This window comes from Solenopsis invicta, chromosome 4 (assembly GCF_016802725.1).
Source record: "Solenopsis invicta isolate M01_SB chromosome 4, UNIL_Sinv_3.0, whole genome shotgun sequence".
In the NCBI taxonomy this organism is placed as follows: Eukaryota; Metazoa; Arthropoda; class Insecta; order Hymenoptera; family Formicidae; genus Solenopsis; species Solenopsis invicta.
Genome location: NC_052667.1, coordinates 27,927,062 through 27,949,992, shown reverse-complemented (window position 1 = coordinate 27,949,992; position 22,931 = coordinate 27,927,062). Strand labels below are relative to the sequence as shown.

General features: G+C 35.5%; 6 protein-coding genes across 13 annotated transcripts; 3 read left to right on the top strand and 3 right to left on the bottom strand.

Annotated features, from left to right (window-relative positions):
* The first annotated feature begins 464 nt into the window (after window positions 1-464).
* On the top strand, window positions 465-3,223 carry LOC105200424 (splicing factor 3B subunit 2). The gene is made up of 3 exons (XM_011167978.3): window positions 465-695; window positions 875-2,917; window positions 3,059-3,223. The coding sequence occupies exons 2-3, from the start codon at window positions 884-886 to the stop codon at window positions 3,125-3,127; spliced, it is 2,103 nt and encodes a 700-aa protein (XP_011166280.2). The 5' UTR covers window positions 465-695; window positions 875-883; the 3' UTR covers window positions 3,128-3,223.
* Window positions 3,224-7,555, bottom strand: LOC105195494 (GPI ethanolamine phosphate transferase 1). Its single transcript, XM_026132688.2, has 8 exons — window positions 7,260-7,555; window positions 6,760-6,980; window positions 6,459-6,684; window positions 6,093-6,378; window positions 5,232-5,676; window positions 4,769-5,105; window positions 4,195-4,576; window positions 3,224-4,002 (listed from the first exon to the last, which is right to left on the bottom strand). The coding sequence occupies exons 1-8, from the start codon at window positions 7,553-7,555 to the stop codon at window positions 3,574-3,576; spliced, it is 2,622 nt and encodes an 873-aa protein (XP_025988473.1). The 3' UTR covers window positions 3,224-3,573.
* Window positions 7,556-8,153: 598 nt separating this feature from the next.
* LOC105200334 (optic atrophy 3 protein homolog) lies at window positions 8,154-9,960 on the bottom strand. The gene is made up of 3 exons (XM_011167820.3): window positions 9,728-9,960; window positions 9,354-9,543; window positions 8,154-9,275 (listed from the first exon to the last, which is right to left on the bottom strand). The coding sequence occupies exons 2-3, from the start codon at window positions 9,493-9,495 to the stop codon at window positions 8,755-8,757; spliced, it is 663 nt and encodes a 220-aa protein (XP_011166122.1). The 5' UTR covers window positions 9,496-9,543; window positions 9,728-9,960; the 3' UTR covers window positions 8,154-8,754.
* Window positions 9,796-17,541, top strand: LOC105200335 (N-terminal kinase-like protein). 8 transcript variants are annotated; one of them, XM_011167821.3, is made up of 14 exons: window positions 10,447-10,676; window positions 11,126-11,338; window positions 11,518-11,664; window positions 11,745-11,873; window positions 11,969-12,180; window positions 13,378-13,468; window positions 13,553-14,035; window positions 14,261-14,482; window positions 14,583-14,835; window positions 14,923-15,093; window positions 15,334-15,614; window positions 16,097-16,205; window positions 16,292-16,445; window positions 17,020-17,541. In XM_011167821.3, exons 2-13 carry the CDS (start codon window positions 11,225-11,227, stop codon window positions 16,423-16,425), a joined length of 2,346 nt encoding a protein of 781 aa, XP_011166123.1. In that variant the 5' UTR covers window positions 10,447-10,676; window positions 11,126-11,224; the 3' UTR covers window positions 16,426-16,445; window positions 17,020-17,541. The 8 variants fall into 8 exon arrangements, with proteins under 8 accessions (XP_025988579.1, XP_011166123.1, XP_025988574.1 ...); XM_026132794.2 differs by lacking the exons at window positions 10,447-10,676; window positions 17,020-17,541 and adding an exon at window positions 9,796-9,928 and having other exon boundaries at window positions 16,292-16,617; XM_026132789.2 differs by lacking the exon at window positions 17,020-17,541 and having other exon boundaries at window positions 16,292-16,617.
* Window positions 16,608-18,447, bottom strand: LOC105200337 (probable glucosamine 6-phosphate N-acetyltransferase). The gene is made up of 5 exons (XM_011167826.3): window positions 18,285-18,447; window positions 17,897-18,017; window positions 17,708-17,770; window positions 17,503-17,630; window positions 16,608-17,330 (listed from the first exon to the last, which is right to left on the bottom strand). The coding sequence occupies exons 1-5, from the start codon at window positions 18,297-18,299 to the stop codon at window positions 17,088-17,090; spliced, it is 570 nt and encodes a 189-aa protein (XP_011166128.1). The 5' UTR covers window positions 18,300-18,447; the 3' UTR covers window positions 16,608-17,087.
* A 141-nt stretch (window positions 18,448-18,588) lies between these two features.
* On the top strand, window positions 18,589-22,884 carry LOC105200333. The gene is made up of 5 exons (XM_011167818.3): window positions 18,589-18,876; window positions 18,949-21,062; window positions 21,174-21,881; window positions 21,995-22,232; window positions 22,322-22,884. The coding sequence occupies exons 2-5, from the start codon at window positions 18,967-18,969 to the stop codon at window positions 22,583-22,585; spliced, it is 3,306 nt and encodes a 1,101-aa protein (XP_011166120.2). The 5' UTR covers window positions 18,589-18,876; window positions 18,949-18,966; the 3' UTR covers window positions 22,586-22,884.
* The last annotated feature ends 47 nt before the right edge of the window (window positions 22,885-22,931 follow it).

The following is a 22,931-nucleotide window of genomic DNA, read 5'->3' as shown; positions in this document are numbered from 1 at the left end:
AAGAAAGAAAAAGATAGAAGAAAAAATGTAACCTTCAAATGTGTCCTTCGTGTGAAACAGCGTATTCTGCGGTGTAAATAAGCGAACTAACCTCGCTGTGCTCCAGATGATAGTACGTCGGATCGAATATTCTTGACAAGCACCCACGTCAACGTCGATTCGCAGACTGCCACAGACAGACGGACTGCAATCGGCTCCATGTCATGGAGCATTCGATACTAAAATAAATAGATATGATACAATAAGATGCATTAACGTAGGTGTAGACGTATGCGCTATCTTCTGACGTATATTGGATGCATTTAGTACTACGATCGCTCACTGAGGACATTGAGTAGCTAGGTAGCAATTGAATGTGATTGGTTGGATCTAAGGGTAAAAACCAATCACATTCAAGCGCTACTTGGTCGTCCGTAGTACTGAATGCCCCCATTGGTTGAGCGAGTGCTGCCTTATTGGTGTATTCAGTCTCGCTGAGATCGTGGACAAGTGTTCGAAGCTTTGTAGCGTCAAGTGGACTGCAACCTACGTAATGGATCTACTCTAGAGTTATTATAATTCGCGTTCGTTTACGGTTATTTTTGCCGGGGAGTCAAGTTCAGTCAAGTTTTAATGTTTAGCGCAAAGTAAAAAGAATAATAAGGACTGCGTACGTATTGACGTACATCTGATGCAGATATCTGCTCGACACAGTTGTAAGTATAAAGACATATTTGAATTTCATGTCTCGTCTATCTCTCGTTTACAACCACTTTTTCAATCATTGGTTGACAGTAGAAAAATAAATAAAACATTTAAATTGTAAACACACCTTGCTCTTTTAATTATAGGTTATAAATATTATCTGTTATTCTAAGCGTAATCTTCATTTTAGTCGTTCAGGATGGACACTAAAACCCTACCAAGCCTTTTAAGTTTGAAGGTGGCTCCTCCGTCAGAGCTTCAAAATCAGAATGTTGACAATGGAGTTGGAGATGGAGATAGCGGCTCTGTTAAACTACCGGCTGCTCTGGAGCAAGCTCTGGCATTTAAAACAGAGAGAGCCAAGGAAGTGGGTGGAGATCCAAACGACGTTTCCATAAGTAAATCACCAACGGATGATAATGAGGATGTTCCTCAGATAGAGGATGTCATAACGGAACTGGAACCAGCTATGGAGAAAGTAGAATCTAAATCAAACAAGACAAAGAAGAAGAAAAAGTCAAAAAGGAAGAGGCACAATACAGAGAGAAAAGACTCTGAACAGAAGAAGGATGGCATGGAGGAGGCTAAGACTAAAGAAGATTTGCCAGAGATTGAGTATATACAGGAGATACCAAGCATAACTGATTTGGAGCCTATGTATCGTCAATTTGTTAGAGTCTTTGAGGCGTTTAAGTTGGTGGAGCCAGAACCAAATCTGAACGATGCAGCTGATAAGGGTGAACCCATTGGGCAGTATCCACCGGTGACAAATATACAAACTACTGGTGTACCGAGTAAGGTACCATTGTTGGATGATTTTGACGACGAGGTGAATCAGCAGCAGCAGCAACAGGGTACCGGGGAAAACGGCGCACCGCGTCTATCCAAGCGCAAGCTCAAAAGACTGACGCGGTTAAGCGTAGCGGAATTGAAGCAGCTGGTAGGTCGTCCGGATGTCGTAGAGATGCACGACGTTACTGCGCGGGATCCGAAGCTGCTCGTACAACTGAAGGCTCATCGAAACACGGTACCGGTGCCGAGGCATTGGTGCTTCAAGCGCAAATATCTTCAGGGTAAACGGGGCATAGAGAAACCGCCCTTTGACCTCCCAGACTTCATAAAACGTACTGGTATCACGGAGATGAGGGCGAGCTTACAGGAGCGCGACGACACGCGTACATTGAAAGCGAAGATGCGGGAGCGAGCGCGACCCAAATTGGGCAAGATTGACATCGACTATCAAAAGTTGCACGATGCGTTCTTCAAATGGCAGACGAAGCCACGGATGACGATTCACGGTGATCTCTACTACGAAGGCAAGGAATTCGAGACGCGTTTGAAGGAGAAGAAACCTGGAGAGCTGTCGGACGAGCTGCGTACAGCTTTGGGCATGCCAGTAGGACCGAATTGCCAGAAAGTACCACCACCATGGCTCATAGCTATGCAACGTTACGGCCCACCTCCGAGTTATCCAAATCTCAAAATTCCCGGCTTGAACGCACCTATTCCAGAGGGTTGCGCGTTCGGCTATCACGCGGGTGGCTGGGGTAAGCCACCGGTAGACGAAACGGGAAGACCACTATATGGAGACGTATTCGGTATATCGCGTACGGCAGGCGCAGATGCGATGGACGAGGAAATAGACCGGGGAATGTGGGGCGAGCCCGAGTCGGAGTCCTCGGGCGACGAGGACGAAGATGAGGACGCCGAGGAAGGTGGTGAGGGCGGTGAAGGCGAAGGAAAGGATGGAGACGGTGATGCCAGTGGATTAGTCACACCCGGCGCCGAGGGTCTGATCACGCCGAGCGGCATCACGTCGATTCCAGCAGGCTTGGAGACTCCGGAAACCATTGAACTGAGGAAGAAAAAAATTGAGAGTGAGATGGAGGGCGGTGATACACCTGCACTCTACACGGTGCTGCAGGAGCGACGTACGGAGGGTCTAGGCGCTAGTATGATGGGCAGCACCCACGTGTACGATATGACAGGTGCGGCAGGAGGCCAGGCACCGCCGTCCGTGATCGCCGCACGCCGCGGTGCCATCAGCGGCAGCGCGAGCGACGCTCGAGCGGAGAAGGACGGCGCGGTGGAATTGACCTTGGATCCCAGTGAACTGGACCTTGATTCCGAGGCAATGGCATCCAGATATGAGGAAACGATGAGGTCGAGACAAGCACATCTCAGAAGGGAAGACTTGTCGGACATGTTGCAAGATCATGTACAACGACAAAAGGTATATAATACATAGCATACCATTATATACGCAACATAATTATATCAATGTTTGTAAATAGATCATTTGATTTTTAGCTAAAACTAAATAATTTTTTACTATATCAATTTTGAATTTATATTGTTTTCATTTTTGTTGCAGAGCAAACGTAAACGCCAGCAAATCCAGGACACAAAGACATCTAAGAAATATAAAGAGTTCAAATTTTAAATGTATTATTTCTCCAATTATATGTATTGTATTATAGAAATTAAATTGAGCCATGAAAAAATTAAGCTTAATATCACTTTAATAATGAAACAGTTATACTTTTTAAAAATAATTTTTATATTTCATGTTTACACGTTACATGAGTGATCAATAGAAAAGTCGTATCAATTGTGTACATTTATAAAAACGATTAATAATGACACTATGGACACTTGCATATATTTTCCTGCATATAAATATAATTATCTATTTTTATGTAATACAAATAAATAAATTGCATAAGAGAATATAGACTTCAGTCGAGTATACATCTACACACATACATAAAAATTTGTTCGTTTCATTCTTAAGTTAAATGCTTCAATGTAACGGCATTAACAAACATATATTTAGAGTTTAAATGAAATAATCATTAGGTCGATGCATAATTACATAAAAAAAAAAATCTACACGATGTGCTTTTTTTGAGTTAAAGCGACTGGAAGTCGTGCAAAACTTAGTTTCATAAGTGGACGTGAAAGACATTTTAATAGTATAAAGAGACAAGGAAGAGAAATGACAATGATGAATTTACTAATAGCGCTACCAATATCTAGCCAGCTGCCATATGGTGTAACCCAATACATCAAAGGCAGAGACAAACAATCGCCTAAAAGAAGAACAGCTAAAGAAATTGGTTTTTTACAATTTTCCGATTCTAAAGAATAGCTCACGCATCCTACTAATATTAAAGGAATGCTAAGTTTGAGGAGTATCAAAGACGTCATTAGAAATGGGGAGAAGATGGTAACATAGTGACGCGTCCAAGATGGATCGAATGAACTGATGCTCGCCATATTTCCTGTGCCAAAGAAACACAATAATACATACAACATCTGCAATAAAATATTAAGGATATATATAAATAATAATATAGTCTATTAAATAAATGAAGAGAGGAAAATATTACAAAATTATTCTTTAACATTCTACCTTCTTTGATTAAATTATTTTTAATTAATCAAGGTATAAATACCCAACACTCTCACAGAAAAAAATTTTATCTTTAAAAGATGATAAAAGGATACAAAAAATGTAGCTCTGATCAAGTCTCCTGAAGTCATTTGCTCTCCTGAGTTCTTTGAGGTAGTTGGAGTAACTTCCAGCCAACTAAGTAAATTAATTGTAAGAGTCACGAAAAAAATTGGCTCGTAAGATGTTGACAGTAATGTAAGAGGACAAAAAAATCCGAGCATTACGCCCAGCATTCTTTTCTGGGTCTCTATTGGATAAAGCCAAATGCACAATGGTGTAGTAAGCAAAATAATCCAAGATATCCAGTATCGTCCATCAATAATTTCTATGTATACAAGACTTGTAATGATTAAACGTAAAATTTCCATTATTTTCCGACTTTGCGACTTCTCATAAACAATCACTACCGGTATTGCTATACATACTCCAATTATCCTGAAATTAATAAAAAAAATATTAAATCACTCCAAAAATTCTTATACAAAATTCCAATGTGTTTTATATTATTTTCCAATAAATCAATTGAAAGAAAAATGATGAATTTTTTAGCAAACTAATTGATATTTCTTTTCTAATTTAATATAATTTTGAATGACCAACTTGATCACATTTGTCAGATAGACTTACACAATATAAACGCGTGGATCTGGCTCCACGACAGGCAGTAATGGAAACACAGCTAGTGCTAGCGATGTCCAAGTCATAGAAGTCGATATGTCTTGTGACTTTGCTAGCCGTATCAATAAGAGTAACAATATTCCTATACTGAGAGCAAATCTATATGTTAATCCAACAAATAGTATCACTAATAATAACAGGGTGCCTCCAATATCTATGACTAGCTTCATTGTACTACTTTCTACAAATACAGAGGTTGATGTGATCCAAGTAGTAACGGCAAACCATGCAGATATTATAGCGAAGAATGCATAGAATGGTAATCTCCAGTTGCTACAATTGGACACTGTAAACATTAACATATAATAGAATACAAATGTCCATCTTTCAAGTGATTTAAAAATATAAAAATTATTACAAAAGCGACATAAAGTTTACATTGATTTAATGTTTCATTAAAAATATTACTCACTCATATGTCCAATTAACATTATTATTAATAAACTTGCAAATCCAATGTTTATTAATCTCAGTAGAAAAATTCGTGAATATTCATGCTTTGCTCCAGTTATTTTTAAAAACAATATAACTATCCAGCCAAGCCACATTATCGATAAATATATTAAAAACCGTATTCGTTGATATTGTCTAAAATATGCCAAGGCTTCCTTGCTAAAATTAATTGCTGTGTTGCCCTCTTGAATTCCAGCCATCACATTTCTTTTACTGAGGTGTTGTCCAGCCTTACGAATTTTGTCATTTAACTGTATCTCTCGCCAGTCATATTGATCACTATTTTGACAACTTATTACACGATTTCCAGCTATTTGATGTGCAAGTTGTTTCACATTGCTGAGTAAAGAATGTGCGACATATTCGTAATAATTCCTATCAAAATACTGCCACGGTAATGCACCCTAAAAAAGTATTTTGAAAGTAAATTTATACAATATATATATATATATATATATATATATATGTATATATTAAACTTTAATAATTAAAGGATATTACAATTTTTTGAAATTGTGTCTTATTTGATTGAAATCTTTTATGTCCCATTTTAAATTATACAAATAGTTAAATAATAATATTTTCTGTCAATAATTAAAAAAAATACATAATAAACATGTAAATTAAGTTGCTCTATTTTATAATTATTTTATATGTTGAATGTTACATATTTTTGCACGCAAGTCTGTGTGTGTGTGTGTGTGTGTGTGTGTGTGTGCGTGTGTGTGTGTGAGAGAGAGAAAGAAAGAGAGAGAGAGAGAGAGAGAGAGAGAGAGAGAGAGATATTTCTAATGGAATCAATAATTACATAAACACTTACCTCATTATTTATAGGAATGGGAATTCCTATTAGAGATGCTATTAAAGGACTTATACTAGCTTGTTCAACATCTTGACGAAAACCAGACGATCTTACTCCTGCTCCCCAAACAATTAATGGTGTTTCTGTTTCAGACGGCAGACCACTTCCATGAGATCCCCAATCAGTCATTCCATGGTCTGATGTAAATACATAAGCAGTAGTGTTCTCTCCAAAAAAGTTTTCCGTTACATTCACAACCTTTTTGATCCTTTGATCGACGTAGTTCATATTTTCCACATATTCTCTGATCACAAGATTTCCTTTTTACTAATAAATCTGCACTTTGAAAAACAGTTTAACTTAAGTCTAAAGTAAGTCAGATACCTGGAATGTGGTTTTTTGGCATGTCCCAAAGTGTCGCACCCAAGCAGATGAAAAAACAAAATGATTCCATTCTGATTTCTCACTGCCTCAGCTGCTGAGGACTGCAGCCATTCTAAATAAGCATCAAACACCCAGGAGTCCAGCCGTGTTGTTTGATTACTCAAGTTTGCATCAAAATCCTGCCATGTGGATGGATAACTCCGTCCATGAACGTTTTGTTTGCTACCTATCCTTTTCAAGATTTCAACATAAGAGTGAGAAATAATGAATAATCAACGGCTGTCGTTTCTTTTTGAAATACCTTTTGTAAATATTGTTATTATATCTGGACTACCCCAAGCCCAGGTTGCATGACTTTGATTAAAGACAGAATCAAAATCCACTGGATTCTCCTGCCATCCTTTAAAGATGGCACTGGGATCCTCATACAATCCTGCAGCAATTGCAACATGTCCTGGTCTTGATTCAGTAGGAACTCTTGTATGAGATATTCCCCAAACACCCTTATTTTTCATTATATCTCTAAAAAAAATAAGTATTTTGTTTATAACATATAATCAATCTTTAAATAAAAATAAACCAATATTCTTATTAAGATTTATAATTTGCTAAATTTCTAAATTAATATAGAATTAATACAAAATTAATTGATTAATAATGTTATTAATACATATTATTTATTGGAATAGATTAAATTAATTTTTTTACTGTAACAAAAATATTAATTAAATAAAATTACATGAAATAATAGAAATAAAATTTTATCGTTGTTTTTGAATGAGATCAAGTTTTGTAAGATACCTAAGGTAAGGTGGTGGCTTCTCCATGAATGTTTGAAATCTCAGGCCGTCTGCCACGAAAAGTAGCAGTCTTTTAGCTGGAGGGCTATTAGGCGCCGGTACAATTGGCAATCCTCTAATGATAGGTGAATGAAAGTTGACATCCAATACGCCCCATAACAGGATTAAATGCATAATTAACCCCCATAGAGCGAATAAATAACTGTGACTCATTTCGATCCACTCTCTCTTGGACTTTCCCGGAGTGGACAATTCACAATTTGCGGTATCCAATAACCTTTTACTTTTCATAAACATCTTTGAGTTTTAAAATTTATAAGAGTGAGGTAATACAAAATTTGACACACCACGATAGTATACACGCATTCTGCTACAGTATACGTTGATTTAAAGTATCAAATAAAAGTATTAAACTTGTATTTTAATAGTCTCACTTTGTATCTTTTTATCTTTCTTTGTCTAGACATAAGAACACATAAGAAGTTATTGATTACGATTTATAAATTATGTAAACACAGATGAGTTGTATATGCGCACGTGGACGTGCGCATGAATTACCTATAACTTACCGATTATTGATATATAAAATAATCAATAATTAAGTTATCGACTGTCGGAAATTATCAAAACTACTATTATCGGCAAAAAATTTTAAAATTATAATCCAATTAAAAAATCTTGTTTTTATTTAAATAATGTACTTATCATTAATTTATGTAATCAATTTTAATTAAATTTGTAATATATGCATTAATTATATAAAAATGAAAAAAAAATTGAGCAACAAAAAAACCTACAAATTATATTATAAATTTTTCTGTGTAAATTTTATTAAATCACACATATCTACATTTATTTTAAAATTATTTACGTACATGGGGCAAAATATGTATTGTTTTTTTACAGAAAGAGATTTAAATGTATTTTTTTTTTACAGAAAAGATCTAAATCTTCGGTCAAAACTTGCACAAATTAATCGCAATCCAAAAACAGATTGCAATACACAATATGCAGAACAAAACTTTGTTATATACATTTCGGCATTATGAATGTATTTTGTTTTAATACCAACACCAGTTGTTAACATTTGTATATCTCAAAATACGTATTATGCAGGGTTGGGAAGCAACGTATTACTTTTAACGCAGTTAACATTTTTTTTTCTAGTAACAATCATTACTTTTTTCTGTAACGATAATGAATTTTGTTGTTACTTACATGACACCTTATAAACGTACAAAATATGTGTATAGACCATATTGTGAACAAAAACCATTACAAATTTCGCTTTGAATTAGTCACATAACAATATATATAATTGAATACCACACTGAAAAATCATCAAAATTTCGTAAAAAAAATAACAAAAAAGGAACAAAGTTACTTTCTAAGTAATGATTAAAGGTGATGCATCACCATTGTGAGATATGCGATAACTTTTATAAAGTAATGTCCCCAATCCTGATATTACGTTTTAAACAGAGGTATAAAATGTCTTATCTAAGCGACTTATCTTTTTTCAATTCATTGTTATAATACACTATAGCACGCTCTATCAACGGTGTGCTCTCAGTTTCTGTGTTGGCTTCCATTGAGTTTTTGCTATTTTTATTATGATTCTTCTTATTGTCTTCTAAGTTATTACTGCTATTATTCATTTGTTCGAAAACTGGCATCTCAGGTAACTTATGCTTTGTATGCTTTGCTAATTGATTAACGGCGTTCTGCAGATAATTGATTTGTGCTTCTTGTTGCAATGTAGTGTTATACAATGCTTGAATGTCATCTGTGAACTTCACTATTTGCATCTGACGTATCTCTTCTTTTTTCGCCTCTTTTGTGGTTTGCCTGTTGTATTCAAATATAAGACATCCTCCAGCTATGCTGAAGATTATCAACTCGCCAATGAGATTGGCGCCCAATTCGATCGCCATAGTTTCATTCAGCTTGGCAACCTTTGTAGGCTTACCAAGATTCATGACATACATCTTTGCTTTCACTTCTGCCCAATGATAAACTATAAATATGTAAAATGATGATAATTACATCACATAAATCTTTACATCACAAGAAAAAGATAAAGGTATACACTCACACTGAGCTGGTGGGATGATGAAATAAGTTCTGAAAGTAGGATGGTTCTTTGCTTGATTGACTAGAAATTTGGCTAAGGGTTTACTGATCTGCTTAACAAACAGCACGCCCAATTTAAGGGCTGGAAATACACCGACTGGCATTTTTCCCAATTAATGCTACAACAACTTCTCATCTGCTTTCTCAATCACCTGAAAGTTTCAACCATTTTTTTGTACAAATATGTATAGCATGTGTGAGATCACAGATTCGTAATTTTATTATTGAAAATGTGTGTTAAATATAACGGTGTAAAAAAATAATTGTAAAATGCGACATGTTCATAACGATCCAATTTATCTTGTCCTTTCACGATTGCAATTCATGTCACCTCACCTTCGAATACTTTATTATGAAATACGTTATCACAATATCGTCGCGACCGATTTCATGACAGTGGTCCACGTGACGTCAATTGCTGCAAAGCATATTTTTCTCCGTTAGCAGATATCTGCCAAGTCAAACACGAACTCCATCGCCGTGGGTCTTCACGAATAGTTCTCCCGGGGATGGATCACCAATGATCAAATAATCCTGGTATATCGAAAATAACCGCAAGAGAGCGACTCGTAGCTGTCAAGCGTAGAGTTCATGAAAACTCTCCCAAATCGAGAGCTCGCAATAGTGCTGTTAGGTTATAAATATTTATAATGAATATAATACAAAAATTAATGTATCACAAATCGGTACAATTAAAAGAAAAAAAATACAATAATCTTCATATTTTCCTTTTCTAAGAATTACTTCAAATCTGTTATCTTTCCAAAAAATTCCTCGTGGTAACAAAATCTAAATTTAGGAGGGAAAATCTTTCATCTAACAGTTCCAATTCGCAAAGTGCTTCCGATTACATAAGTCAACGCTCATTTAATCACGAACACAGACGTGAATGTCGCTGAACGTCACCCGTTCCATTGTATTTTCGAGGGGTGTGGGAGAGGGCAATCAGCCCTCATCAGCCACACGGGGGCAACGGGGGCCGGGGGCTGGAAAGAAAATATCGCGCGGGCGGTGACATCCGATTGTCTCGAGAGAGAAAGAGAGAGAGAGAGAGAGAGAGAGGATCGATATTTCGTCGTTTATTTCGACACCCATCGCGACGTTTTATCTCTTTCGATTTTTTTCCCCTCCTCGTTTCTACAATCGATAACACAATTCGGTTCGAGTTGAAGCGCGAGAACAGATGGCTAGAAGGAGACGTTAAAATCGCGATGTCAAAATGACGTCCCGCGCGCGTCATCGTGCGAGCTCGATGTATGAATCTCTCAATACTACGAGAAAAAGCGTAAGCGACTACCTCCCGGTGTTTCCAACTTGTAACAGATAACTTATCCATGCACGCGCGAATGAACATGTGTTGCTGAATGTAACGACTAAAAAAAAAGTTGAGGAGTATTTTTTTCGACAGATCGAGCGAGCTGCACTCGCGTCTTTTTTTTTGTCAGACCAATCGCTCGTAGTGTTGCGGTGACTTTTAATTTCCGATTGTTTGCATGGTACCTTTCTGTCTTTTTAGAAAAACACGATACAGAGCTTGTTTCTTGAACGAAAAACTTGTTCGGAATTTTATTCATTTTTCCCCCCTTCATACATCACTTAACCTCTTTTAGGCGTGTTAATTACATTGGAACTATTTGTTTAACAAAGAGATGCCACGTCATAATTGGATAATTTGCCCCAGTGTATTTATGCGTTTATAATGCGCAAAAACCAGTGACTTTTATACTCTTGCAGTTCTGATGTCTCGCTGTTAGTGCCAATGATACGTCACATTGAAGGTTGAGTTGGTTGAGTGTGGCCTGTATGTGCAGATAAAAGAGTATAAGCTCCACAATGTGGTCTTTCTTCTCGAGAGATCCCGCCAAAGATTTTCCGTATGACATTGGGGAGCCTATCCCAGGCTTGGAGAACAAAAGTATCTGGACGATACATAGAGCTAAAAGAAAGGTAATTTAAAAAATAGAGATGTGATTAAATGACGCTAATGAAGTCCTGAACATGACTGTGTCATATTTTGTCACTGAAATAATTTACTGTGACAAATTAATCGATGAGTAGTGGTGAGAGTTTATTTATCTTCCAATTTGTTAGTGAAAATATTTTTATCCTCGCAAGATCTTCCACAGGGCACCACAGTGGGCGAGGATGTTTCAGTTTTCGTTTTCGATGTCAAAAATGGAGGGGAACAGCAATTGGATATTGCTCGTTCGGCTGTGAAAAGACTTAAAACGCTTAGACACCCTAGTATACTTGCGTATCTTGACAGTCTTGAGGTATGAATTGCATTTATTTTTTGTAGTGGTAGTAACTTACTCTTGGTTATAAAAATGTAATTTATATTTTATTACTCCAGACTGATAAAATGGTTTACTTAGCCACAGAGCGTGTGGAGCCATTGTATAATCGTTTGACGCAAAAATGTAATTCCGAAAATGAGTCTAAGAAGGAGTTGTACTTTTCCTGGGGTATATTTCAAATCACAGTATGTATAAATGAAATAATATATGTATTATGTCAGAAATTTTTAAGCACATATGAGAGAAATCTATAATACTTGCTACTTCGATTTGATGGCAGAGGGCACTTAACTTCTTAAATAACGACGGGAATTTACGGCATAATAATGTCAATCTGTGGACAGTGTTCGTTAATGAAGAGAGCGGCGAATGGAAACTCGGTGGGGTCGAGTATATGACGGCTGTGGACACACCATACAATTTTTTACCTTCTCTTTTCCAAGTGTATCAACCACCAGAGGCTAAGGAAGGCACAAAGCCTACAACTAAATGGTATGTGATCATATTAATTTTATCCAAATTTAGCAATGTAATTACAGACATGATAAACACATTAGAGACAATACAATGTAGTAGGGAAGCTTATATATGTATATATAAACTTGATAGCAAAATTAAAGGATCACCTATTCTGACTCCCAAAAATAGGCGAGATTTAAGAGAGTGTAACTTTGTCAAAAATAATTGTAAAAAAAATGTTTAAAAAAGCATTTTAATGCTTGAAATCTTTAGTTTTGAAATTGATAATTTATTAAACGATTTACAGATTGTTTACGAATGGGGATGCGTCAAATCTCCAAATTTTTTACAAACTTTGCAAAGCTCCACGACGTGAAATAAAAATTGCACGCAAGTGCGGTTTACAGCATTTGAAAGCGTGAATCTTTACCTTTAATTTGCGTACTTGTTGAGCGTTGTACGATTTTTTTTTCACTGGGTTATGCAACACTGAAGCAAAAATGGCCTTTTTTGCTGCAATGTTGAATAACTCAATGAATAAAAATCGTACAACGCTTAACGAGTACGCAAATTAAAGGTAAAAATTTACGTTTTTGCATGGAATTTTTATTTTACGTCGTGGAGCATTCCGAAGTTTGTAAAAAAAATCCGACAAATGTCAAATCTTGTAAAAATTTTGTTAAGTTGCACAGCGTGAAATAAAAATCGCACACAAATGCATTCAAAAGCGTGAATTTTTACCTTTAATTTATCTTTATTTGTTGAGCGTTGTACGATTTTTTTTACTGAGTTATTCAGCACTGAAGCAAAAATGCTTTCTTTTTTCAATGTTGAATAATTCGGTGAAAAAAAATTGTAGAACGCTTAACAAGTACGCAAATTAAAGGTAAAGATTCACGCTTTCAAATGCTGTAAACCGCACTTGCGTGCAATTTTTATTTCACGTCGTGGAGCTTTGCAAAGTTTGTAAAAAATTTGGAGATTTGACCGCGTCTCCATTTAAATCCGCGTAATTTTGTAAACAATTTGTAAATTGTTTAATGACTTATCAATCTCAAAACTAAAGATTTTAAGCTTTAAAATGCTTTTTTTAAACATTTTTTTACGATTATTTTTGACAAACTCACTCTCTTAAATTACGCCTATTTTCGGAATCAGAATAGGTAATCTTTTAATTTTACCGTTGAGTGTATATTAGCAATATAAAACTAATAAATAAATAAAAACTAGCTCAGTTGATATGTGGGGACTGGGCTGTCTGATTTGGGAAACGTACAATGGCACCCTCAATACCACTTCGCAACTTAAAATCACGGGTCAAGTAAGTCCTCTTGTCTTATATTATGTCTTTTTGTCAACTCATTATTTCGTATGTCTTGATGTACGTAATCTTTTATTTTGAAAGATTCCAAAGCAAATAACGATGGTATATAGAGAGCTAACGGGAGCTAATCCAGAAGGAAGACCGAATCCCGCAGACGTGATAGCGCGTTGTCGCAGTAACGGTGGCTTCTTTAAGAACAATCTTGTTGATGCTCTTTTATTCCTGGAAGAGATTCAGATGAAGGAAAGAGGCGAGAAAGGACGATTCTTTTCGCAATTGGCGGCACAATTGGATTCGTTTCCCGATGGTGTTGGCCGGTACAAGATTTTACCGCAATTACTGGCCGCTTTCGAGTTCGGGGACGCCGGAAGTGCTGTGTTACCGCCGTTGCTGCAACTAGGCTCTCAATTACCTGACGCTGAGTACCAACGTCGAGTGGTACCCTGCGTTGTTAAGTTATTCGCATCGAACGACAGAGCGACGAGATTACGATTGCTACAACAGTTGGATCGATTTGTTGATCACTTGCAATCAGCTACAGTTAATGAAGCCATTTTTCCTCAGGTAAAGAAGATCTTTTATTAAATGTTATTAGACAATCAATTGTATACATTATGTGAAAATATAATAATTTTATAAATAATTTTATCTGTAATAATTGTATAAAAATTTCAAAAATATCTGTATATTGAATCTGACAAATTGAAATTTTTGTGATACAATTCTTGTCTATTATTTCAGAACAAACTAAAATTATTTTATGTATGTTAAATATGTATTTTTTTGCAGGTAGCAAGGGGCTTCCTCGACACAAATCCGGCAATCAGGGAAGAAACGATAAGATCGGTCGTACATTTAGCACCAAAATTAGATTATAACAATCTTAATGTTGAGACTTTAAGATACTTTGCGAAACTTCAGTCGAAAGACGAACAAGGCGGTATTCGCACAAATACCACAGTTTGCCTTGGAAAAATTGCTCAACATCTTCATCCTCAGATAAGGCAGAAAGTAATGTCATATTTATATTTATAAAATACAATAAGAAAATGAAATAATTTATAATTTAGTTGTGAAATATTATTGAATCAATTAATAAACATAATTTTAGGTATTGATTGGAGCGTTTATCCGTGGAACTCGCGATTCTTTTCCTCCAGCCAGAATTGCGAGTATACTAGCTCTAGCCGCAACGCAGCAATATTTTTTACTGCAGGAAGTTGCAAATCGCATTTTACCGGCTCTATGTCCGCTTACCACGGACGTGGACAAAGGTGTTCGAGACAATGCATTTCGAATCATCCGAGGTTTCTTATCGAAACTTGAAACGGTCTCCGAAGATCCTGGTCTTCGCGAATCAATGGGTGAGCACTGCTTATAACACTGGTATTTTATTACATCACTATTCTTTGAAAAAATACTGAACTCTAATATTACTAAAATATTTACAGAGGCGGATGTGAATACTGCGACTCCTAGTCTTAGTAATGCCGCAGCGACATGGGCCGGATGGGCCGTTACAGCCGTTACGGCGAAATTTTATCGCAGTCAGTCAGATACGCCAAAATCGTCAAATGCTCATAGCACATCTAGGATCTTGTTAAATAAACCTGCTTCCTTAGGTCAGCATTAATTCTGTTTTTCGTGTTTATGGGTATTTTTTTGTGGAGTAACGTTTATGTTAAATAATATTGGGTTAAAAGCTAAGTTCGTAGCGTTTTGAAGTAAAATTTAAAGACATTATTTATGATATTTGTACATAAATTTATTCAACCACATATGTACCACTACGAACTTTTGTTTCAACCAATACATGTATTCCTTTACATTATTAATGAAATTTTTTTGTTCAATTATTTTAGAACAAGCCAGTAGTTCCCAGAGCAGCGCTAGTACTACTGCCACAACAAGCAGCGCAACAAGCATGACTTCCCTCGATCCCGATCACGAGCACGATACGCAAAATACTCAAAATACAAATTCTGATTGCGATTGGGATTGCTGGGATGCCGATAATTGGGGAGATATGGAGCAACAGTCCACCGCTACACCATCGGTGCCATTGAATCCAGCCAGTAATATATCACCGTCCGGCCATTCTCCTAAGGCTAATGAACAGTGGACCAGCCTTGAGGAAGAACCGGTTTGTTACCTGGCGTTTTATGATATGTGCTAAGTCAAGGCTCTTCTGGAATGTCCTATCTAACCTGATATGTTAATGCGAGCAGACGTTGGGCCATAATATTAGGATTCTTTGGCCAATTTAGAATTTTTTTATTTAACAAAATTGTTTTATTAAAGCATTTAAATTAATTTATGAGCGAAAAGAAATAAAGAACGCCAAGCAAAAAAATGTATATGTAAAGTTATATAAAACTCAGATAAACGTTTAATATTAAATATTACATAATAATAAAAGTGATGTTGCTTAAATTTTGGTCACAGAAAAATCGACTCTGGATTAGTTGAATATTATTGCAAATTTTGGAACACGCCATGTTCTGTTTGCATATGGATACACACTAACATGAACAGATAACAAGAATAATTCAGCTGTCTGAATGGCTATTTATTTTGATATCGGCTATTTATCTTGGTAATCTACAGAACATTTATATGTTATAGGAGGAAGAAACAACCCAAGGTGTTCAAGACAAAAATGATTCTTCCGAGGTAGGGTGGGAAGATTCGGAGTTTCAATCTTTTGATGATGTTCAGCCCTTAGACCAACCAAGTATATCTGACTTGATTTCGAAACACATGTATACATAAATTTCGTTTCATTATAGTTATTGAAAAAATTTTTCTCGTACTGCACAGGCGTTCCTAGTGGAAACAATAAGTATGAAGAGGCGAGAAGAAAAAGAGAAGAGCGCAAATTGGCCAGACAAAGGCAGATGGAGGCGAAACGGGCGGTGAAATTGCGAGCCAATCCAGCTGCGAAGAAGATTTAAGTGAATCAAGTAAACGCGCCGTATGTTAATGATTTTGTTGTACATTATGCAAATTAAATATTGCAAGTAATATGAAAGTATTTTCTGTAAATCTTATCTGATGTAACAAAGAAGTTCATTCAAAAACATTTTCTACAACATTATTTATTAACATTATATGCATGAAAAAATATACATATATGTTAAGTAAAAGTTAATTATTTTATTTAACAGTTATTTTCTTTACAACCTATACAGTCTATAATGTAATGCGACAGTGTATTTTATATGCGTATAGAATCCATTTTTCAAGATTGGAACACGCGCGTACACACAAACACATTAGTTATGTAATACTATGTTAATATATGAAAAAAAAAACAAATATAAAATAATTTTAGTTCGCACAATTGTTAGTAACATAAATTTTTCTTATAAATAAAAGTATATTAATTTTTTTTTAAATTCTTCAATAATGAGATTTTCTTTATAGAGAGAATATACAAATTATAATGTTTTGTTTAATAAAGAAACATTTGCGTCCAATTTTGGATATGTATTCATATGTTCTTTAAATATAACTTTGAGATATAATGCAATGTTTCAATTTTCCAGTTGATACGTACGCAGTACCATGGACTGGATTACCATTACCGATAGATAAGGCCGCGATAAGCCTGTTACTATAAATGAGACTGTTCGGTGGTGTTCTCACAGTGGAAGCGCATATTGAGATAATTGGCATTGTTAGTCTCCCGCTTGAAGCCTATGTTCTCATAGAATGGCACCAGACGATCAACACAGTCCAAGGATAATTTGTAACAGTGAAAGTAGCGCGCTAATTGCACTACGATTGTCACTACTAATTTTCCCAACGATTTGCCTCTGTAATTGTTGTTGACCACTACGTCTTCCAGGCGTCCTCGCTATAACAGACATATGCGTATATGAGATATATATTCTATATCTATTTATAAGATACATAGGCTGTGTTCTGATATTCACTGCCAGTACTGAAAATCTATAGTTCACATTATGTGTACTATAGATTTTCAGTACTAGAAGTGAATTTTGAAACGCAACCACAAAATTACGTACCAAACTACAATTATGAATAAACTTTTGCTCCACGACTAATGACGCACATGCTATCACTTTTCCAGAATTTATATCCTCGATAACGATGACATAGTAACCACCAGCAGTCTTCATACTATAGAATCTATCTAAATACAGGAGACAGAAATTAAATAGTTTAACTTCATCGTTTGACAAGATTTAATTTCAGTCTGCAAAAACTTACTTAAGAATTGTTCTTTGGTGACATTTCCAACATCTGTTAATTGTGACAGCAGGACTAAGAAACCTATAATAAATAATAGAATTATTCACAAGAAAGAATTGAATATTATGTTACATAAAAATATATTTGTAAAAGTTTGACAAATGGCAAATATTTAAATAAAATACGACAAGTGACATATTCGATTACCTTTGTCATAATCTGTATTTTTCAGCGGTCTTATGAGTAACCCAGCAACATGCGATATCGGCAATCTGTCCAGTATAGCGGGATTGAAGAGATTACTCTCGTCCTCTTTGACAGCCTTTTCCTGTGCAAAGAAATTAGAGTAAGCGATATGTTACATTTCCTATTTTTTTTATAATATTCAATTCAGCTTAGTATAATTTTGTGGATTGACAGCACAGTGAAGCACAGTGCGTCTCTTCGTCATTAGTTCATATCAGCGATTTAATAACGCGGTTACATTCTTTTTTCTTAAATACACAGCTTTTTAATTGTTGAACCGGTGAAGGCTATTATTACATGCCGGGTGTCAATTCTGCAAGGAAAAACCGTTAACGTATGGATACTATACCTGCGTTCTGTTCATGTTTGTCGCGCACTCTTCGACGGCTCGCAGGTTCGCCTCAGTTCGCCTGTCAATGTCCTGCCCAGTTCTGCCGTGTATGAACTGGTGCGAAGTGCGAACGTCGATCGCACCTGACGCAACCTGTTCATGACTGACGTTTCAAAACGCTCGCAACGCACGCAGCGGGATCGGTACGTATTAATTGGCGTCACGTTGCGATCATAGATGGAACCACGTGGGCATGGCCACTAGAAGTAACCTTCAAGAACGCCAGATGGCTCTGCCCATTTTTTTTCTTCAATTATAATAAAAAAGGACTCCTAAGACTCCAAGCGTGCATGCTGGTGCGTGCACAAGCGTGTCGGTTGCGTCACTAGTATAGCCGCCATCTTCTACGAAATCAAAACGGAGTAATATTTATTTTTGACGATTTCTATTAATTTATTTTAAATAATAATGACAAGAGTGATTGTGTTTGGTCAATGTTTATTGTTCACAAGAGAAAACTCAATAATAACATCATATGAAAATACTTCTAAAACGTTTGAACAACGTAATCTATCTTTTAACGTGCACCGGGATTACTAATGTACAATAAGTATGTAACAATTATGTATGACAATATAAATAAATTCAAATATAAATATAATAGTATAAATTATTTATTTAGCGATAGACAGGGTCAACGATGAGTCCCAATAAAAGAAAGATATTTGTGTCAGACTCGTCCGATGAAGATGATAGTTTCAAACGTCGTAGCTCTCTGAGAGTCAACTTGAGTTATACGGAGAATCTAACAGATTCCGGGAATGGATCTCTCACGAGGACAAAAATCGAGAATAACGAAAGAAGAGCGGCACGAACTATCAAAGAAATATCTAGAGGCAAGAGTTTCTATGAGAAGAATCGCCGATCTAGTTTTGACAGTAAGACAGAAAGTAACACGAACGAGCGTGCTGATAACAATAGCGAATTGTCGGTTCAAATCAAAGAAGGAATACAATTAAAACGTCTTACGATAAATCTGGAAGATATAAGCACCAAGGAACATCTCTTGGAAACGAGTTGCAAGCGTTTAAAAGATGCAATCATATGCAAGACTAAACAATTATTTGATAAAGAAAATGAGCTTTCCATAAAAATCACAAAGGTATTGGGAGATAACGAAAATGATCTTGCAAGTAGTACACATAATCCAAATATTGAAAACAAAGTTTTACTGGATGGGACTGATTATCATCTTAAAAAGCAAACACCTGAGAAAGATGAACAACATATTGATACTTTAAGCAATCAGTGCAGGAAAGGTCAATTTTCCAATATTGTTACAACACCAACAACTAGTGACAGACAGAGAAATCTTGAGAGTACTATAGATAAATCTAGATTAACTCAGAAACGATTGTTTGTTGGGAACAGGCAGGTGGAAGAGCAAATGAAATGTAGGATTATTGAAGATGTTATTCTGAAGAAAAATCAACCATTAATTTCTCTTCCAAAACAATTAAATGAAAGTGGCAGTCCTATATTAAGTGGCAGTAACAGAAGACTAAGCTTAGGTAGAGCACGATCCAAGTTGCATTCACAAAACCTTAACAACTCATATTCCACTATACACTCTACTCAGACTACTTCAGATATAGGAATCCCCGTTGGTTGTTCCACTTTCATTGACGATGCGATGAGTGAAAAAGAAATTGATGATGTAGACACATCTCGTGCCACATGTACAACGAATAATGTAGTATCTATGGAGATGACAGAAATTTATGGTGGTATTTGTATGAGTAGCAAACATGCATCTCTACGAAATAGGAATTCAAATACGATTAAATGTAACAAAAACGATACAAAAATGAAATCCAAAGAAGAAAGTATGGAGCGAAATAGAAACGCGGTTTCGTCGAAATTAAAAGATGTTGAGCATTCTAAAAATAAAGTTACTGTACAAAATGATATACATTCTAATTTGTTCTGCACAGACGATGCAAATGATCAAGACAAGGAAAGTGTCTACATGGATACAGCTGTACCTATGCAGGTATCTATTGAACAAGTAGCAGTTGTTACAAAGACACATGATGTACCGCAGCTGCGCAAGAGCGACAGTAAAGCTAAATATCAAAATGACAGATGCCATATGGTATCTTTATCTGATAGCAATGATACGATTCGGTCATCTTTAAATGTAAATACATCATTAGATGGAATGACTGAAGCTAACAAAACAAGGAACATTTGGAAACCAAGCAATCACAGAATACATGATGCCAATCAAGATTTTGAAGCAATTAGTAATAAAAAATTAAATATTTCAAATGAACGCGAAAGCGTAAATACCGTTCGAACATCACTGCAAGTAAATACATCGGTAGATTCTATGCACAAAACATGGCAAGAAAGAAGTAATAAGGATGGAAATCATTCATGTATGGACATGGAATATACATCCACAACAGAAAATAAAGAAACGATTGACGTAGACTCTTTAGAAAACATGAGTTTAATTGATAGATTAAGAAATATCTCTGTGAGAAATCAGATTTCTTATAACGATAAATCGAGAGTTTCTAAAATAAGAGATGAAGATAAAAGGCGGTCGAGTAACAGTGGAGATAGCTGCGGTTACGTCGAAGCAACTCCGTATCCGATAAGTCGTTCGATTTTGTTTAGATCACAATTAAAATCTAAAACACAACATTTGGATGATGCGGCAACATGTAGCAGCAATTTAAATTCAATAGATAATGAAGAGAACAACGATAAAACTAGGGCAATTGCTTTGTAAGTATATGAATGTACACACGACTCGTGTTAAAGCATATTATAATTTGAACCGTGTACATTTATGTTGCATTGATTATTAAATGAGTTAATACTTTTTTATGTTATTAGGCATTCCAAAGTTTCAAATGAAACACATGGGTTGAATAAAGGAACTGGAACTCAAGAAACAATAGCTGATACAGTTACTTTGGAAGATACATCTAGTTGTAATCCTTTTGTTACTCAAAATCAATTGACGGTCATGGAAGATAAGATCAATAGAACAAAATCTGAAACAGATGGGAAGAATATAGCTGTACAAAACATAGAACAAGTTTTAGTGAGAAAGGGCAGAAGAAAATTATTGCCACTTAATGAAACTTCTCAATTGTGTTCGCTTACTCCGATAGAGGACAAAAAGATAACACCTGAGGAATCGTTTGTAAAACGAAACAAAAGGTTGAAGAAGAAGCTTCCGAAAAGAAAGTTAATGCATCCCAAGGCTAATACGAGTAGTATCAAGTGCGATACCGCAAGCAAACAAATGAGTTCAGATAGTTCAGATAGCGATATTTTTATATTTGAAAATAAGAAAAAGGAGAAGAATAAGAAGACGCGAAAACCGAAAAAGGTTATCAGCAAAAAAATCGTCATCAAGAAATTTGCAGACGAAAACGTGTTGAATATGTTACAAGAGAATAAACAGAATGAGGAAGATCATCCAGCACAAAGCAGAGATTCTTTTGATGATTTTGTAGAATGTCGCACAATATCTACTCAATGGAATAAATACAAGTCCCAAAAAATTGTCATTGTAACAACTGGTTTATCAAAAGGGTAATAATAATCATAGCTTCTTTTAGTGTTTTTTTATCGTTTAAAAATTGAAATAATTTTTGATATTATTTTATGTAAAATTCTTTATGTAATATTTAATATTTTGTGTGTAGGGATGAAAGCTTAGTAAAGAGTATTGTTAAATCTCTTGGAAAGGCAGAAATGGAATTGAATGTGTCAAAGCGAACGACTCACGTTGTGAGTTCGGGCGTACGCACGGTGAATCTTTTGCGCGGAATAATAAGGGGTTGTTGGCTTGTACCTTTAGAATGGATTCTAAAATCTTTGGAGAACAACAAATGGTTGGATCCAGAGGCATTTGAGATGAAACATTTCTCTAAAGCCGTGCAGGTAAGGAAATGTAAACTCAATAGATTTAGAATGTGATGTAAATCCACACACATGCTCGCATATTGTACATAACAGAAATGTCTTTGTAGGAAAATCGGAAGGATAGGCAATTATTTGGATTTTCTTATATCCCAGAATTGTTTACCACATGTGGATTCATACATGTTGAACACCAAACTACAATGCCGTGCGCTACGCTTAAGGAACTTATAAAGACAGCGGGCGGACACATTACCGAGAATATGAAGCTCGCAAAGATTATTATCGGCGCGAATGGCCTAAAGGAAACCTGGGTTATAGATTCCATTACAACGGGTGAACTACAATTGACGAAGCTTTATCAACGGAATTGAAATGGACGAGTGGAAAGTACAGCTCGTCTAAATTACATATAAAATTTAAGACTTATACATGATCATTACAATGCAAAACATTTATACAAAATATTTTTTTGCCCAATAGTTTATGAGATCATGTAGAAAATATTTATTTTTTTTATATATAATGCCTAATATTATTCATATGTACGATATTATCAAGGAAAAAAATTATGTTACGTTATAATTTATTTATATATCTAATTATACGAAGAGTATTTAATTTCTCTAAAAAAATTATATAAAACGAGATATTTCAGATTTACAAGCAAAAAGCAAGCTGTATATTGTTAAATATTTTTTTCTATATATATATAATACT